The sequence below is a fragment of the Leopardus geoffroyi genome, chromosome C1 (assembly GCF_018350155.1).
Source record: "Leopardus geoffroyi isolate Oge1 chromosome C1, O.geoffroyi_Oge1_pat1.0, whole genome shotgun sequence".
NCBI lineage: Eukaryota > Metazoa > Chordata > Mammalia > Carnivora > Felidae > Leopardus > Leopardus geoffroyi.
The window spans coordinates 65,880,192-65,900,536 of NC_059328.1; the positions used below are offsets into that span (position 1 = coordinate 65,880,192).

General features: G+C 37.8%; 1 protein-coding gene across 1 annotated transcript in view; it reads left to right on the forward strand.

The window, feature by feature from the left end:
* The first annotated feature begins 205 nt into the window (after positions 1-205).
* PTGFR (prostaglandin F receptor) overlaps positions 206-20,345 on the forward strand; it is a 51,332-nt gene continuing 31,192 nt past the window's right edge. The window contains exons 1-2 of the mRNA XM_045477970.1: positions 206-319; positions 1,788-2,658. Of these exons, the coding sequence (XP_045333926.1) occupies positions 1,861-2,658 (798 nt within the window). The 5' untranslated portion in view covers positions 206-319; positions 1,788-1,860. The remainder of the gene's footprint in view (positions 320-1,787; positions 2,659-20,345) is intronic.

Consider the following 20,345-nt stretch of genomic DNA (forward strand, 5'->3'; position numbering starts at 1 on the left):
AGTGGGGCTCTGGGCTCCTGGAAAAGGGGGCGGAGAGGAGCGACGAGAGGAAGGGGGGCTGAGGTCACCCGCGCTCTCCATCCCGCCCAGACTGCGAGCGCCGCTGGGCGCTGAGGGACCAGAGGAGCCCAGCGCGCCCGCAGGTTCCGCGCTGGGGCAGCGCGCGGAGGGACCTGCTGCGGCGCCGAGCGGAGCCGAGCGGGAGCGCGGCGCTGCGCCAGAGGAGCCCGCAGCGGCCGGGAGAGGAGCCGGGCGCGCGATGGCACTGGGAACCGCGCGCCCTTCGCCGACAGTCCTGCGGGCGGCCCGGGAGGCCAAGGTAACCACCTTTCCAGGGACTGGATTCCCGCGCGTCGGCCTCCGGGTGCTCCACGCAACCGAGGCGGCGCGCTCACCCAGCCGCACTGGAGGGCACCTTAGTCTGAGCTTGGCAACAAGTTTGGACCAGATGTCCCGAGCTGGGGAGATCTTCAGAGAGAAGAGTATTCCGGCCGACGCGGACCGATTCAGAGCTGCGCGAGTAGGAAGCGGGTGGAAAGGGTCTCAAGGGAGGGAACCGGGCCAAGGGGGAGTTCTCTTCTCGTCCCGCGGTTCCCGGCCAGCGACCCTTGGGAGTCCCGCGCAGGGGCAAGCGCAGGCCTTTGGCGCCCCCCAGGGAGGAAGGGAACCGGCCCTTTGGCGTTTGAGCAATAGCAGAAAGTTTCAGCAAGTTAGGTTTGGGAAGGATGTTGCAAGCGGAGGCTTAGGGGCAGAGGGGTAGTAACGGCGAAAGTTGAGCTGTGAGTAAGACCCGGAGCAGGCGGCCGCCCTCGGGGCAGCCCGGGCGGCCCCACTCGGGCCGGGCCCAGGAAAGACTGGCTCGGTAATTCCCAGCCTCCCGGAAAGCGGCTCGGGGAAACCCCAATCGAATTAGTTGGGGCGGGTGGGTGGCTGTGGTCTTGGGTATCAAGGTCTGTGACTCAGATCTCAGCACACTACGGAGAGGACGATAAATGAATACAAATGAATACTTCGCGTTAGATGTCGCTCCCCTGAAGCTGTCACTTGATCGACAGCATGTAGGCAGATGTGCTCACAGTGTGCATGACCTGCCTCCTTTCCTACCGAGAGAGCCGGGATTTCTGCACAGGTTGTGGCTCGACAAGAAAAGCTTCTTAGCGACCCACCAGTCTACCTTCCAGGGGTTCCAGACCGTGTGGTTTGCTATTATTTGATCTAAATTCAACAGTCTTAGAACGTACTGTGGGAAGCCCCGTTTAACAACAGTGAGTTTGCCCTTCCCCTCGGCCCCCTCCCAAAGTTCGAAGAAGATGGTTTTGTCCTCCTGACAAACAGGTAGTTTACTTAAAGAATAATCTGCAGTTTGGGGACAAAGCCTATGAAAGAAAGAAAAAAAAAAAAAGCAAAACTTGAAACGGTCACTTAATTATTTAAACAGACTAGTATGCTTTTACAAATTTTCTTGGGTTTAAATCTAATCTTGTTAGTGATTTTGTAAGCTTTAAAAGTTTTAAGGTGTCTGTGAAGTGTCAGGAGGAGATTTAGGAGGCACCCGTTTGCAGAGGGGCCACAGCCTTAACCAAAGGGTCTCAAGTTTGGCAGCCTCTTTACCTTGAACATGAAATGTGGAACCGCAGGCAGATGTGTGCTGCTTTGGTATGATGCAACCTTGCTTATGATAGGCCAGATAAATGTGATTCTCACCACAGGGTGCTGGGGCGCTTCAGTCTTAAATGTCAGATGAGCAGTTATCCAGGGCTCATAATTCCTCTGTCTTTATGCTGCAGATGTCCGGACTAGAAGCCTGCACTGTTTTGAGAGGGAGATGACTTAAGTGGCCAGCTTTTTATCTCCACAACGATGTCTATGAACAATTCCAAACAGCCAGTGTCTCCTGAAGCTGGGCTCCTTTCAAATACAACTTGCCAGACGGAAAACCGGGTTTCAGTATTTTTTTCAGTAATCTTCATGACAGTGGGAATCTTATCAAACAGCCTTGCCATTGCTATTCTCATGAAGGCCTATCAGAGATTTAGACAGAAGTCCAAGGCATCATTTCTGCTTTTCGCTAGTGCCCTGGTAATCACAGACTTCTTTGGCCACCTCATCAATGGAGCTATAGCAGTCTTTGTATATGCTTCTGATAAAGAGTGGATCCGCTTTGACCAGTCGAACATCCTTTGCAGTATTTTTGGTATCTGCATGGTATTCTCTGGTCTGTGCCCACTTTTTCTAGGCAGCGTGATGGCCATTGAGCGATGTATTGGAGTCACCAAACCAATATTTCATTCAACGAAAATTACATCCAAACATGTGAAAATGATGTTGAGTGGAGTGTGCTTGTTTGCTGTTTTCATAGCTTTGCTACCCATCCTTGGGCATCGAAACTATAAAATCCAAGCATCGAAGACCTGGTGTTTCTACAAAACAGAACACGTCAAAGACTGGGAAGATAGGTTTTATCTTCTACTCTTTTCTTTTCTGGGGCTCTTAGCCCTTGGCGTTTCATTCCTGTGCAATGCCATCACGGGAATTACACTTTTAAGAGTTAAATTTAAAAGTCAGCAGCACAGACAAGGCAGGTCTCATCATTTTGAAATGGTCATCCAGCTCCTGGCTATAATGTGTGTCTCCTGCATTTGCTGGAGTCCATTTCTGGTAAGCGTCTAACGTTTTGACAATTTCTGCTTTCTTCCATTTTTCCATGTTTAATACAGGGTTTGTTGTGTTTTTTGAAGCTGTTAGTCTTGATGGGCAACAGTGTTCAATCTTAAATGCTGGAGTTTATTCCTACTCAAAACGTATGTCAACACCCAGCTCTGGCTTAGAATTAAGCTACTTATGGTACATGTGGTTATTTTCCCACAAGTCCTGAGTTGAAAGAAGGGTCTTGCTAAACAATTCTAACCATAGTAAACCTGCTTGCAGTAGAGTAGGGAGTAATTTTAACAGAGTAACATAGTTTTAATATACTTAATAGGATTGGTTTCTAAAGTGTGAAACAAAAACGACCAAGTATAATACAGTATTGGAGTGGACTCAACCAAGTCTTGGTAGCAAGTCACAGAGACTTTTAACTTATAGAAAAGGCATATTAGCTACTGAGTTTTTCTAAACATATAAGACTAGGTCTCGGCTTGCAAGAGGAGGTGATGAGTTGAGATAGTTGGATAGTGCAGGTGAAGTCTATGGATAGATTAGGTGAAGTGATCACTAGTACACCAACCCAAGAGCAGTGCCAATAGTTCAGGGAGAGGTATGATTCTCAGGAGAGCCAAGGATCCTTCCCTTATCATTCCATTCCTTTTTTTTTTTTTTTTAATGTAGCCAGTAGCTATGTTTCACAGCTTGATATTTTTATTTGGAAATGAAGGCTAAAGTTAAGGAATTAGCAACAAACATAAGTCATTTATATTACCTTCTAGGTAGAAGGAAAAAAAAATTATAATTGATAAGTATGGCCTTAACTCCCTTCCTCATTTTATGACAGAAAGGTCGACAACATGTCACGAAAGAGAAAAGAATCCTCTGTACATAGTGAGTGAAAGCAGCAAAGATGATTTTTATTCCTTTTTCTGTACCAGTGAAGAAATGGGCTAGAGACAATAACATAGGTGGTCCCCAGGCAGAGGTAAGGCAAACCGGGGAGACAAAGGTAGATGGAACAGAAAGGTTGTGGTCATACTTTGCCCGGTACTTGTTACTGATGCAGTTTTCCTAGGCCCCCAGCAGGACCACTGTCCGAGAATTGTTGCCAGTGGAGTTTTAATCAACAATCCTGCTGATCCTGATGCACAAGAAAGTTGGGGAGAGCTTCTGCGGCTGACAGATTCCATGATGGCTGACTTTATTTTACAAAAGGACTTCTACTTTTTGAATATTTCTTTATTCATATTATGTCCTCACACTTTGAATTTAGCATCTTCAATTGTTAAATCACTTAAATATTTTTTCATGATGTGCCTGAACTGGTCCTAAGAACCCAACCACGGGGGATGGGGGTCAGGTTGAGATTGTCAGTGGCAGGTCAACATTTTGAGGCCTGCTTGTTGTCAGTTTAGGAGGCCTGGGGTGAACCCAAGCAGTGATCTGATCTGTGCTCAGAGTCTAGTTGTTTGAATCTGAATAGCAGAGAGCAGTTCTATCAATACTTAGAATCACTTTAGTGCTCATTCTTGGAGATTTTAATTTACACCACTCAACAAAGGGAATTTCCCTTGGACAATGCTTCTTCTTTTTTCCTTAAACTTTGAAACACAGTAACTTTTCCAAGTAAAAAGTGAGTATGAATAGCACTGAGATTAATTTGGAGGTTGGAAAGGGAATGTGAAGAAGGTGAGAAAAGAGGTACCTGAAAATATTTAAAGAAAAATTTTAAATGAGGGCCCTAGCTCTGGAGAGAACCTGAAAACAACAAAATAGTGAACTCAGTGAGATACAAGATAGTCTGGACAACTGAGATAATCACTGGTGCTTTGGTTTTTTGTTTGTTCCAGTCACGTTTAAAATCCTGCTTCATTCTGGCTTCTGACTGGGAAATAGGAATGACAGGTTAGCTGTGGTGACACAGTGGAAGGTAGCACAATTTCATGCTCATCATGGATATTTTGAACTTACGTTTTTCTTTAATTTCTCGTTCTGAATTCTTGGCTTCCTTCACTGTTAAATTGGATATAATTTAATTCATATTTTGAACCTATTTCTAGTAGAAGCATAATTTTATTTCTGAGATCTGTGTTCTATTTACAAGTTATCCATACATCTATGACGCCAATGTATCAGTACTTTTTAGTGTGAGAAATTATTTCTGTGTGAGATGCATGGTAGATATACCACAGATGCACACTCCTTTTATTTGAAGCATTCTTTGCATTCCTGGTTTCTCTTGTGGAGACCTGGGTCTTCATAGCACATTCTGCCTAAAGGATTTATAACTTTTGTGGTCTGGACACATGTGCCTTGGGCATTAGGTTAAGGCCATCAGACAGCTCTAAATGGAGCCCTCATAAAAAACTCAGGTTTGGGAATGCCAAATAGCGCCCAACCCTAATATCTCATTTGAAACATTTCTTTTTTTTTTTTCCCTTAAATGCTTAGAAAAAGTGCATAGATATTAATGACTGAGCCATCATTCTCTATTCTCCATTTTTATTTTATCTTATATTTTTAATTTTTAAATTTTATTTAAGTCCGAGTTAGTTAACATATAGTGTAATAATGATTTCAGGAGTAGAATTTAGTGATTCATCACTTACATAAAACACCCAGTGCTCATCCCAACAATGCCCTCCTTAATGCCCATCACCCATTTAATTTAGCCCATCTCCCCACCCAACACCCCTCCACCAGCCCTCAGTTTGTCTTCTGTATTTCAGAATCTCTTATGCTTTGCCTCTCCCTCTCTCTTTATTTTATTTTTCCTTCCCTTCTCCTATGTTCATCTGTTTTGTTTCAATTCCACATATGTCTACTGTCCATTTTTAAAGTGCCTCTGAAATCAAGCTTCTGGATTCCCATAGTTGTACTATAATGCTAACAGCTTCCACAGTGCCCTATTTTACATCATGTGTCTTCTTTCTATGATTGATGAGTATGAATCGACTGGATTCATACAATCTAAATCCAATAAATCATTTGGATTTATAATTTGAATGAACATCTATACACATTTTCTGACCTGTTATCACTGTCATGTTCAAGCCTCAAACTGAAACAAAGATACAGGTGCACTCATGAAAAGGAGCAGATGATAGTGTTTGTGCTTGACAAGATTTAGTGCATCAGAGTTTATCAATAGAGGCATACTTTCTAAAATTATTTAAATTTGTAGCTGATGACAAAGGGAATACTTTGTTAATTTTGATGATTAGGTTCAGTCAATACAAAGTAAGATGATCCTGTTGTTTGAGTTTTCTCTTCCTTTGTGTTTTTAATAGACTTTATTTTTCTTGAGTACCTTTAGGGTTACAGGGAAATGAGTGGTAAGCACAGAGTTCACATATACCCTCTCATGTCCCTCCCACACCCCCAGGTATCCTTATTATTAAGTCTTACCTGGGTGTGGTACATTTGTCACAATTCATGAGTCAATACCGTTACATTCTTATTGACTAAACTCTGTAGTGTTTTACCTTAGTGTTGTAGATTGTGTGAGTTTTGATAAATGTATATTGACATGTGTCCACCATTACAGTATCATGCAGAATAGTTTCATTGCCCTAAAAATCCTGTTTTTTTAAAATTTTTAAATTTAATGTGTTATTTTTCCAAAGGAGGAAATGTGTGTTTTCAGGAATTAAGATTTAGAAATATAGTACAAAAATAGTATTAGTTTAAAATATAGCTCATTAAAATTTTGAAATTAAAAATTTTATAATATCTGGATTTTATAGTTTTAAACATGGTGAGCTCATATAAATTCGTTTAATTACAATCCCAACTGAAAAATACAGGAAACTACAAAGGGCACTTATTAGCTTATGATTTCATTTAGCAACAAATTAATACAAAAATCTTTAAGAGTCAAATGGCAGTTATAAAATTGTCTTGTGCATATCCTAGGTGAATCACTTCTCCTTAATAAATAAATCTTAAAGACATTCTTTTGTTGTTTCTAGAGTGAGGGAAAAAAACCCATTTATCCACACTTCAAGTAATATTTTCTTATTATTTTTGCCTTTATACAAGTAATGATTCTTTTTAATGTTCCATTTGTAGAATATGTAACCCTGAAAAGAATTTATTATTATTGCTATGCTTATTTAACCAGTTTGGCAGAGCAATAAATACTTGTTGACTGGTTGACTGTAACTTAAGTAGTATGAATGTCAAAAGATTGCAAATGATTGACCAGAATGTGGATTCGCAGTTTTGTAGGTAAGAGTTAATTAAGCAAATACTGAAACCAAGTGGTAATTTTTAATCTGTTCCCTAAGTCAGCAACTGTAGATGCTATTGAACTTCAACAATCTTTTACTAGAAGGCCATACGTTTGTTTACTTTCTCTTCAGGGATAGAAGATAATTTGACTTGGGAAAAGAAGTGTAAAGTATATGAAAAGTACATAGATTTCTTATGTAGGTGGGTTTACCCAAGAAATGTGTTCTCTTGCATATATAAATTTTGAACTTGATTTTTAAAAAGGCTATTACTCTTACACTAGTGTTTCTAGTCAATGTAGTTAAACATTTAGTCACTAAGATGTTTGCCAGATATAAATAACAAAATTAGGTAGCTGATTGAAGTTTGACTGAATTACTAAAGGTATTGGCATCATAATGAACAGGTCTTAGAGGGCTAATGGCAAATGATAGGTGAGCCTTGCTCTCTGGGAAGTTACCCTTAGCCAACGGAAGCTGCCTTGACTGTGGTGCACCCCTTGGTCACTGTGTATGCAGGGACGGATGGTTGTAGAGATACAAAACTCTTACCCTCTTGCCTCATTTAGGATATTTCTGAAGGGTCATCCATACTTCAGAACTCACTGGCTGAGGCCTTTGTTGCAAATGCACTGAACTCTGCTTCCCTCTTTGCCAAACCCTGCTTCCCTCACCATCCCACACTCCCCGGAACCACTCCCTGCTTGCAGATCTCTGTTTCAAAGTTTATTTCCTGCAGAGTCCAGCTTAAGACAGTCTTTCAGAAGCCCATTTGTTCATATATTATCTAAATAGAACATATATTACACATAGGCTTACAGTCTGATTCGACTAATATATTGAGCTATGTATACATCTTTGGAGTTGAATTCCTTTTAGTTTATTATCTCCCTCCATGGAGCATATAGTGTAAAATTGGTCCTGCAAAGGTCAATCAATTAAAAAAGACATTGCTAAGCTGACGATTTTCATAAAAATCTGCTTTATATGTGTACAGTGGTGTGGAATAATTTTGGTATTTTAAGTTCATTTACTCTTAACAAAACATGATTTCCTGTTTTTAAGGAGAAAGAGTTATAAAAATGCCCAAAGATACCATAGACATTGGGACGGCACTTAAAAACATTGCTTGAGTGATTCAAGTGTAAATGAATCAGAAACATGTGGATTTATTTATACTCCCTTGGATATAAAAATCTTCTGGCTTAATGTGTCTTGGGGTTTTTATTAAGCTCCCAAACATTTAAAGAACAATTCAAGATGTTAATGTGCCCAGAATCTCTCTAGGTTGCCAGTTTTAACTTTATTTGTTTAGTCGTATCCTTACAGGGGGGTATGTAAAATGCCTTCCATTTATATTTGCTCTGGAAGGCATTTATAATCACATGAAATTTACCTCGGATATCAATGCTGTTTATCTATATTTAGAGAGGATTTCATCCAATAGGAAAAAAACTGCCTTTTGATATTTGCAAATACTACTTTTCAAAGCTTGTATAAGTTTGTCATTCTGTCCATCCTCTGTCCTGGGTGTAAGTATGGTAGTGTCACAAAAGAGTGGGTACGATTATGGCTTCATACAGATGGGGAGGTGGTTTTTCTCACTCCCCCTTGGCTAATAAATCCTCAAAAAGAATTCAGACAGTGGAATGTCAGAATGGAGTGGCTGTGGTATGGTGGTGAAGGAGACAGAGACAATGGGATTATGTAAAAGGATTTATTTTTAGCTTTTAGTGCACAGTTTCAAATTAAGCCTTCTCTTTAGGTACTGTAGTTATTCAAGTACAGGAAGGGGACAGGATCCCAGCCCTACCACCTCTTAGCTGTCACATGGAGCTACTCTAAGCCAATTCTGTACCGTTGTCAACCGATTATAATAATGCTATTTCCTTAAAAGTGCTATCAGAAAAAATGATTTGACCTCCCTACATCGATAGTACAGTGATTGGCTCGTAGTAAATCTAAAATCCCCAAATCCTGCCACCCACCATCTCAATTAGAAAAGATCATCCCTGTTTAGTTCAGATGTTTTCCATGTGCTCCTCTATGAAGAAGCTTTGCTTGCACTGGAAAGGAGCATAGGGAGCTTGCAGCTTCATAAAACTTTTCTTGGACATTTCCACCTGAAGTTTCGGGTCACTGTTCCTTATTTCACTGTCTCATAAGAAGTAAAGATGTCGCCTGCTAATCTTTTGCATCTTATTCAAATTCTCTAATATTTTGTAATTATAATAATTTACAAGGTATTAATGTACAAATTATTTAAATCAAGTTAAAATTAGTTCAAAATGATTGAGACTGTTAGGTATAAGGCATTATGCCCAGGTTGTGAGTAGTTCTAGGGAGTGAGAGATAAAGCTCTTTCCTCAAAGAGCTTATAGCTTGGAGTAAAAGATATACCCTGAGAGCTAAGATAAGTCTTATTTCTTCCACTTCCTGGCTGTGTGACCATAACCACTTTGTGCCTCAGTTTCCTCATATGTAAGAGGTGTTGTAATAGTTCTCAACTTCCTTGGGTTGTTGTGAGGACTAAATAAATTAATAATGCAAGTTAAAATAGTGCCTGACATAGTATCATATGCTTCAGTTATTATACTATTATTGCTATGGTTGCTGTTATGATTAAATATTAATGCACGGGTGCCTGGGTGGCTCAGTCAGTTGAGCATCTGACTCTTGATTTCAGCTCAGGTCATGATCCCGGGTGGTTGGATTGAGTCCCATGTAGCTCTGTGCTGGACTTGGAGTCTGCTTAAGATTCTCTCTCACTCTCTCTCCCTCTGCCTCTCTCCCCAGCTCGTGTGCTCTTTCTCTCTCTCTCAAATTAAAAAAACAAACAAACAACAAAACATTAATGTTGCCAGACAGTAACTTTGTCAATGAGATGATTGAAGGCACTTTTTAGTTATTAAATGAATAATGGATGCTATAGTAGATGGCTGTCCACGAGTTATTTGTTTATTTATTTGACAAATATTTATAGAGCACCTACCATTGTGCAAGGCAGTGTTTTAGATACTATAGTAACAATCTCTGTGATTTAACTGTCACAATATCTGTGCTGTAAGCAACAATACTTGTAGACGATGAGAAGAAAGGGTATGTGTAGCAAATTGAAATATGAAGATACTTGATTATATTTTCTATTCTAACAGAGTAACAGGTATTCTGTTGTGAATATTTGTGGATGAGATTGTTTTTTATAACATGAAGGTGAAAAATTTCTATAGTATATCACTTAGAAGGAAAAATTACTGGAAGTAAATGTGATCCTAAGTGAGGTCATGTAAACTGTGAAAAACAAGGAGAAGAGAGATCATAATGCATATAATTCCTAGAGATATAAAAATGTACAAATAAGACAGTATTTGGACAGGTTTGAACAAGATAAGAATACAGCAGGCTGTAATAAACTAATATTGAAAGCTAGAAGAATTTTCAAGTAATGAAACAGGAGTAGCAGAAAAATTAAATCATATCATAACAAGTTAATAATTCAAATCAGTATTTTATGCTATCATTTGATAAGAAAAGTGACTCAAGATATAGAAGAGAAATAAATGGTGAAGTGAAGCATTACAGAAACCACCAACTCTTTCTGAGATTATACATAAAGAAAGTGTTGGAAAGGACTGAAAATAAAGAAAAAAATGTGAACATTCATAATAGAAATGAAGAAAATAAAATATTTCATTGATGCTTTAATGTACTCGTTATTTTACTCATTGATTTGTTCATTCAGCAGGCATTTGCTGAGCAAAACGTGGGGTGTCTCTCCAGGTGGAGGGTGAAGCCGAGATGGAGACTTGACCTGGGAAAGTACTCCTGAGGCACACACTAGGAATCATATTTTCTAGCTTCTTCATTTTACCCATGTTCTTTGCACTCCATTCTTCAATCTCTTGCTCATATGTGCATCCTCCTTTTCCTTCTCTTTCCACATGTAATGTGATATAAATATAACTGTTTGCATTTTTCCAGCCTTGTCTGGGAGCAGGGCAAAGGGTTGATTGCTTTATTGATTGCTCTAGTGATAGTGGAGGAACATCTGGGCCCAAAGGTGCATTAATAAGTATTAAATAATAACAGTGCTGTAGCGGTCCAGCAACAGTGGTTGATATTGTTATTATGATTACGTATTCCTTTATTTTGCTTCTTGCATTTATGTTCATGGCAGAGGACCAGAAAACAAGGAAAACGAAACCCACAGGAATGCCCAGGAAGGACTGGGAGACAGAATGCAGGAGTTGTGAGAGAAACAGGGACTAGGCAGGGAAGGAAACAGAACGCCCAGGGTAGGAGTGTAAGTGAAGAGAGAGGCACTCCAGTGTCCTAGGAATTCCGTTGGAAAGGAAAGGCTTCTGTTTATTTCCACAGGTATCTTTTCCTTATTGAGGAATATTAAATTTTGTGTACTGTGTTCTCTCAAGCTATTTTTATAAATGCAGTGTTTTTTTTTTAAGTATAAAATTTTAGTGTAAAAAAATATAGAAAACTACAAGTTAAAATTAAGGAAAAAAATGTCCCAAATCCCCACTCTCCAGAGATAACCACTATTAGCATTCTGAGTGTATCCTTTTACCTATCGGATAGGGAAAATATATTGATTTAATTTCTTTGATTGACAGAATAAACTTTCTTTTTCTTATATAATTGGGCATTATCTTCTTTTTTTGAGAATATGAGGTTTCTGTGAATCATTTGCAAGAACTCTTTGGATAATAAAGAACAGATAATTCTATTATATAAAAATAATTTTAAAATTAGTTATTATAAAAACAATTGTTTTTCCATATTTATTGTTAACCTTTTAATTTAGTATTTTAATTTATATAAGTAGTGAATGAATCAATATTTTTTTGTGTGGTTACTGCGTTCCTGTTAAGAAATACTTTTCTCAGGCTGAGATGATATTGGTGTTCATCTCTTTTTTCTTGTGGCTTTTTTCTTTTTTCTTTTTCATTTTTTGTATTTATGTTTTTAACACATTTATAGTTTATTTTGTTTAGTTTGCACATTAGTGATATGAATTTTCTTTTGAATGGTTAGTTAGCTGTCCCCAAATAGTTTATTCCATGGTCTTTCTGCAAGTGTTTAAAATTCCACCTTTAGTATGTATGAAACTCTTAAATGTGTTTGGCTCTTTCTGGACCCTTTATTTTACCCTACTGATCCATCTTTAACTTTATGTACAATTACAATCTTCTTCACATTTTACTTAGGCATACTTTCAGTTTATTAATTACAATGTTCCTTTCCATGATCATGATCTCCCATACTTGAAGTCATTTTTAGAATAATAATTTATTTTTATTGTGACAAAATTCACATAACGTAACATTCACTATTTTAACCATTTTAAGGGGTACAATTCCATGACAGTTTTTACATTTAAAATGTCATGTAACCATCACCACTATCATGTCTAGAACATTCTCATCATCCCAAAAGGAAGCCCCATACCCATTTAGCAGTCATTCCCCAGACCCTGTTTCCCACCTTGTGGCCCATGGCAACCACTAATCAATCTCTCTCTGCCTTTATGGATTTGCCTATTTTGGTTATTTTATATAAATGGAATCTTAAAATATGTCGCCTTTTCTGTTTGGCTTCTTTCAGTTAGCATGATGTTTTCAAGGTTCATGCATGTTGTAGCATGTATCAGTATTTCATTCTTTTTTGTGGCTGAATGATAATTTGTTTCTATGGATACACCACATTTTGTTTATCCATTCATTAGTTGATGGACATTTGGGTTGTTTCCAGCTTTGGCTATTGTAAATAGTGTTGCTATTTGTATACAAGGTTTTGTTTGAACACTTGTTTCCAGTTCTTTTGGGTATATAACTAGGAGTGAAATTTGCTGGGTCATGTAGTAATATTAGGTTTAACTTTTTGAGGTAACACCAAATTATTTTCCACAACAGCTGCACCATTATGCCTTCCAATCAGCAATGTATGAGGGTTCCAGTGTCTCTATATTTTCACTGACACTTGTTATTTTCTTTTGAAAAAAATTTTATAATAGCTGTTTTAGTGGATATCTAGTGGTAGCTCATTATGCTTTTGATTTTCATTTCCTTTCTGACTAATGATGTTGAGCATCCTTCCGTAGGCTTGTTGAGCATTTGTGTATTTTGGGGGAAAGTTGTTCATGCACAACTTTTTTGTGTTTAAAAAAGTCTATAATTTTCTTCTTTTATTGTATTCAGCTTTTGATACTAGAATTATACTAGTTTAAAAAATCAATAGGGAAATTCTATTTCTATGCACTGGAATAATTTAAGCAACTTGGATGTTAGCTGTTTTGTGGTGATTTGCATCATTTTGATGTTTTTTTCATAGGGTTTCAGGGTTTTTTCCTGATTTTTGGTTTGAGTTTTCTACTCTTTCTTGAGCCAACATTGGCATATTTTCACATAACTTAATTTCATCAAGAATATAAACTTAGCAAATTTTTATACTGAGAATTTCTTTATAATTGAAGATATTCTTAACTATTAACTTATATTTATCATACATAAAAGTTATATATACATTTATATGTGTTTATTTTACCAATATTTTATATAATATTTATATTTTTGCTTTTTAAATTAGGCTTTTCAGAGGGTTATATAGTTTAATAGTTTAAAATTTTTTATATCAACTTATAAATCTTACTCTTCAAATTAGTTAACTTTTTACTATCAGATTTTGTAAATATTTCATGGGCATTTGAAAAGAATCTACATTTTCTTTTTTTAAGTTATAAAGTTAAATACATAGCTATTAAACCAAGATTATTATTTATAGAATTCTATTTTTCTTCTTTTTTTTCTAAGGTAAGCAATTATGATTACAATAGTAGCATTAGACTTCTTGTATATTTTGGATTTTGTTGTGCATTTACTATTATTGATATAGTCTAAGAAAGTTTTAGGTACATTCTTATTAATAGGATGCAGCATCATCATAACATTCAAACAGAACAAGTGGAACTTCTCCCCCCTCTCTGTCATGCCCTTATACCTCTTGGTTGGGCTTCAGAATCCTGACATTGAAAAAAAGATAATGTGGGGAGTAAATTTTCTTTTCATTTTCTGCTACCTGTATTCTGTTAGCTGCTTTGGTTTTGCTAACTTAGGAAGTATGAAGTTAAATCAGAAGGGAGTCAGTGTATGGAAGGATATGGTAAAATCTGCAGTTTAGAAAGCAAATCAATTCTGATTAGTTCCAGGAATCTACTACTGACAACTCTGGGCATCAGCACTTGCCGTTGGCCTGTCCTCCATCCAGTCCTGCTTGAGGTTTTGGTTTAGAATTGCTCAAGACCTGTGCACTAGGAAGAAGCTTCTGAGAATATTCCTCCAACATAACATGTTCTTTGGGTCTGTTGATATTACAAATGCACTCTTTGGAGAAAAGCAGGACTAGAGCTGCATATAGAAAGAAGGAACTGTTGGGTGCCTGGGTGGCTCAGTCGGTTAAGCGTCCAACCTCGGCTTAGGTCATGATCTCACAGTTTGTGGGTTCGAGCCCCTCGTCAGGCTCTGTGCTGACAGCATGGAGCCTGGAGCCTGCTTCGGATTCTGTGTCTCCCTCTCTCTCTGCTCTTCCCCTATTCATGCTCTGTCTCTCTCTGTCTCTCAAAAATAAATAAAAGTTAAAAAAAATTTAGAAATAAAGAACTGTGTGAATGCCTTCTTACTCGTCATTTCCTAATGTAAAAGCTTATTTCCAAATTGCAACAGAAAGTAGCAACAGATGTCTTTATTATTATGCTTGTGATCATTGTAGTTCAGAGAATTAGTTTCTGATACAGTTTAATCTTTATATGCTTCTATAACTACATATTTTTGCGACTGACAATTTCACTATTTCTCTCATACACTATTTCTGAATCAAAAAACTACCTGACATACCAAAGAATTTTTAAAAATTCTAGAGTCTTTATAAACTTTGATAACATGCCGTGATTTTGAAATGATTGTAGGATGTGTGGTGATTCTTTTCTCTACCGAAAGTCCAAAGGCAGACTGTTTCTTATTTCAAAGGAATACAGACTTTCTAAAAAAAAAAAAAATAAGCAGTTCTAAATGCACGCTTTTTAGAAGAGATCTTTGTTTTTTCAGTTCATCCCCTGGAGCTTATGGTAGGCTGATCTATGGATTTGGGTGCCGAAGCTAGTTTGCTAGAGGCTCTCCTGGATGGTGGCAGATCCAGTAGTCTGTCTGGGAATAATTTCCGCTGTGTGATATTGACCTTCTCCTAATTGCATGCTTTAGGTTTATCTGTGTAAGCTAAATGGTAGTAATACAAAGTCATTTCTGCTTGTTTAGATAGTTTTAGATTGATGTGGATTTCCATATGGTCGATTTAGCACACCATTTATATTTGGCTGTAAAGATGAATGGATAACCTCTTTTATCTATATTGGTACCCTTGCCTCTAATACCTCCCTTGTGTATAAATTGACATTAAGATGTAGCCAAACTGTTGACGCCTTCATTTTTTTGAATTTCTTGGATGGTTTTATATGGTTGCCGAAATCTCAAGTTCAAATCAATTCAACTCACCCAGAGATTATCTGCTAAACAGTATAAAGAAACAGCCAAGAACTCAAAAATCACGCATCCAGTGATTTCTGAGTGATGCCCTATGTATTCAGGTACTGAGCAAAGTAATAGAACCCAAGGAATTCTGAGGAATTTCTGTTGGCCTCCCTTCCCTACTCTCCTCCCCAGTCAGGCCAAAACACTAAAAAATGTTTTAGTTTGAAAGATAAAGATCTCTGTTTTGGAATTAACTTCATTTTTCCTGGCTACTGAAGGCCACTCTTTGTGGTGGGTAGAGGGAGAAACCCAGCCTTAGGCTTTCTTACTCAGTGACAGACCTAGTACCCCACACAGTCTGAAGAGGGGAGGGAGGGATGAATGTGCAGTGACTTTATTTTGATTTTTTAAATTTATTATTTTATTACATTTTAATATTTATTTTTTTTTTGAGGGAGAGAGAGAGAACAAGCAGGAGAGGGGCAGAGAGAGAGGGAGAGAGAGGGAGAGAGAGAGAGAATCCCAAGAAGGCTCCATGCTGTCAGCACAGAGCCCCATGCACAAACTGCAAGATCATGACCTGAGCCGAAATCAGGAGTCAGTCGCTTAATTGACTGGACCACCCAAGTGCCCCTGTGCCATGACTTTAATAATAGGTAAGTGTTGTTCTTTAAATAATGTTTATAATTAAAGTCAGAACGCTCAGGGGCGCCTGGTGGCTCAGTCAGTTAAGCGCCTGACTTTGGCTCGGGTCATGATCTCATGGTTCACAAATTTGAGTCCCGCGTCGGGCTCTGTGCTGACAGCTCAGAGCCTGGAGCCTGTTTCGGATTCTGTGTCTTCCTCTCTCTCTGCCCCTCCCCTGCTTGTGCTGTCTCTCTCTCTCTCTCTCTCTCTCTCAAAGAATAGATATATAAATTATTAAAAAAATAAAGAGTGCTCATATATAAACGCTGATTAACTATTTTTTCTTTCAAATTTGCCCGAAGAAAGGCTGTTTCATAGATAAAATGCCGAAGTTCCATAGTTTAGCATGAAATGTCATCAAATGTGTACATACCTGGTGGCTAAAAATCATGTCTTTAAGAATATATTACTATAGCACATTACACTGATTCAAGTCTGATTTCTTTTTATTAGAGGAATCATAATTCTGAAATTCTTTGTTTTTATTTGTAATAATTTTCTCCATGAAACCTGTTCTGATTATTCTATCCCACATATATATCTCTTTCTGTGGATAAAGTATAGCATCTAATTCTATGTAATCATAAAATTCACACTGTTTGTTGTGTGATTGTCTAATCTCTTAAATGGATAGGGAGCTCTTTAGTGACCGTGTCAATGTCATATGTTTCCTGTGATGTCTGGTATACTTCTTGGAAAGGTTCAAGGAAAGTGCAGCTCATCTAATAGAATTCTTTAATCACAATTAAATTAGTGATGAAACAATATCCTTATAGCTATGGTTATTAAATACCTATGAATATCATATAAAAATTTTATTTTTTAAATGTTATTGTTTTGAAAAAAAGTAAAATTTTGGAAATATAGCTGTAAAACTCTAATGGTGATGATCATTTTAAATGTAAAGTTCTTCCTTGCTTAGAAATGTTGTTTTGTAGTGTAAGGATTAACTAATTTAAAAACCTGTAAATCTGTAACTCCTACCATATGCCAGACACAGTGCTCTCAGCATTTCACAGAGAATTCAACCCATTGAATCTTTATTATATTTTCGGTTGTATATTTTCTCAGCCATGACTCTCTATGTGCAGAGGATTTACCCAAAGGATACAGTCATAGAAGGCTTGATGTTATTTGCAGTTAGCATCAAGAGCAGTTACACTACATTCTTGGCTGTGTGTTATAAGTGAAATTTTAGCTAAAATTAAGATGTCTTCAGATTTAAGCCAAGATTCATGAAAAAGACCTCTGATAGGAAGACAGTTCAAAGACATTGAGTTGCTTGTGATGGAGAAAGATAAACATGATTAAAAGGAAGATTATTTTTGTACTCTTATTATACTGACCTAGGCCTGATTGAAAGTAAATCTTTGAACAAATTTGCTAAAAAGCCTGCCTTCAATAAACTAAAAAAATTTCTTTGCTTCTCTTCTCCTTTCTAGAACATTAACAATGCCCTTAGTCTCCTACCTTCTCCTGTCCCCAACCTAAAAGGGTCCTAATTTATCTGTGTAAATTATAAATTCCAAATTAGAACAAATATGGTAGCTTTGTTAGTTGGTATTGAATATTAAAAATAACCTGGATTTTGTGCAGAATTTTTTTTTACCCTTTGAGAAGTGTTATTTTTCTTCTGTCATTGAAAGGGTAAAAGCCCCTTCCAGGAGAAAGAAGTCTTCACTGAATGTTTTGAGGGACTAGTGAGGCTTTGATTAAAACCAGAAGGTGCCATGAGCATTACAACAAAACAAACTTTTATGTTGAAAATATCTTCATCTTTCACTGAACAGCCTGTTTATTCCAAATGTCTTGCAAAATCTGATGGCTTTGGTATCAGAACACTACTGTTTGCAATCATACCCAGGCATGTTTGTAGCTGGAGGATGCCATAGTCCTTGATTTTTAAAGAGAGCCAAAGATATGGCCTTAGTGAGAATTCACTGTAAAAAAGGAATTAAAACATGTCCGTAAATATAATATGTTTAGAAATGCTCATTCACTTATTCAATAAATATTTTTCTTGGTGCCAAGTTTCAGACACTGTTCTGGGTGCTAGGCTATGGTGCTGGACAAGACAGGCGATATTCCCTCTCTTGCGAAGGTTACATTCTTTTGGAGGAGTGGTTGCCAAGGGCTAGGGGCTGTTTGGAGAGCGTGAGAGAGAGTGTGCGCGAGAGAATATAAGTAAATAAATTAATGGGATGATTTCAAATAGCAATAAGTACTTTAACTGAGGGTGGGGCTAGGACTCTTAGATTGGATGGTTAAGGACGGCCTCACCATGAGGTTAGCCCTGGATGACCAAAAGGAGCCAGCCATGGGGAGAGGGTGGGCAGGGTGGGCAGGTAGAGGGAACAGCCAGCTCAAAAACCCAGTGGTGGGAATGAGCTACTTGTAATGAGGGACAAAACAAAGGCCATTACCTGGAACAAGGGAACCCAGGTGAAGGTGATAGGATCTGATGATGGAGAGGAAGGCAGGGGCCAGATAAGCTGTGATGGGTTTGGGTTGAAATTCAGTTGGAAACCCTTAGAGAGTTTCTTAACAAGGGAAAGATATGATCTGATACATGGCTTAGAAAGATCACTTCGGTTGCCAGATATAGAATGGGTTACAATGGAGAAGAACTATAGCAGAAAGTTTTTTGACATTTCATTTGACACATGAATATGAATAAATTACTTTTCTTGAACTTATATTGGGAAGTAAAGCAAATAATAAGTCACTATTAAACAAAGGCTAGCTTGTGAGTAAAAAAGAAAACATTTTGGGGCGCCTGGGTGGCTCAGTCGTTTAAGCATCTGACTTCGGCTCAGGTCATGATCTCGCGGTCCATGAGTTCGAGCCCCGCGTCAGGCTCTGTGCTGACAGCTCAGAGCCTGGAGCCTGTTTCAGATTCTGTGTCTCCCTCTCTCTCTGACCCTCCCCCGCTCATGCTGTCTCTCCCTGTCTCAAAAATAAATAAACGTTAAAAAAAATTTAAAAAAAGGAAACATTTTCAAAGTAATTCTCCATAGGGCTTGAAGTATAATTATAAAGGAAATATTTAATTATACCTTATCTATTCTGCTTGATTAATAATTTCAGTATATCTTCTCTGCTGGTTTAGCAAAGGGCATTTTGATGGGCATTAATTTGACTGAGAATATGCAATTATACATCTGCAGTTTGCTCTTGAAATGAAGTTATTTGGCTCTTTTTTAATTCTTTTTATTATTATTAATTTTTTGTTTCTGGTTTTGCACAGCCTAACACGCACACACACAATTAAATCACTTCATGTTTTTTAGAAATAGAAACAAATGGTTTTCTATTTCTTGGCTCTTGAGAAGTCAGCTTTGAAATGCTCTAATAATTATTTTACTACAAAAGAGAAATGTTCAGTCATTACGGCATATGTAATTATAGCATGAAGGACACACATGTGCGTGCATTTATAGGAAAGTGTGTATTACGTGCCAGATGGACCATCGACAAGGAGTTTATATATCCCTTGTTTAGGGTTTGACTTTGGAATAAAAGCCATTTTTTCTTTTTTGCAATTGAGTTTAATACCACAGTTCCCCCCATTTAAACTGTGTCAAATATGAACAGGGCATATAATTTTATTTTGTGGAGTTTTACTACAGGGCCCTAAAATATTTTAAAACTTGAATACCCTGCAGAAGTGAATCTTTCTGGGCAAAGAAAGACAGCTGACCCCACTGTAACAAACCTCAGCAAATTCTGACTTGAGAAAAGGCTGTGCTTTCTGAGTCAGGGTGCTTAACTATTCTCTACCTTCTGTTATTGGGAAGAAAAGATGGGCATTGACTCCCAGTTGAATGGCATAGTTAGGATCTCAGTAGGATTCCCTAACTTGGAAGACTGGTGGAGTTTCCAACTTCAGTGCTGCATTCACCGACTAAATATTTAGCGGGCATGTATCATATACAAAGATACCTCAATCTATGTTGTCTACACCAATGAGCATCTTCATTGGCATTGACTCCACAACATATGACTCTACTGAATCTCCTTAGCCTATCCTTGAATCTCTACTTTTAATAGGTGAACTCATATAGCCTATTGTGGTTTGCAGAAATTTCTCACTACTTGAGTTTGGACAGGATAGACACACGTCCTTTGGAAAATTACTAAGAATCTTTGTGAGCTTCAATTTTAACCTCTGTAAAATATGAATAATAGTAATGCTGACCACATCAGTGATTTAATCAAGTAACATGAGTTTTCACATGATACCTGG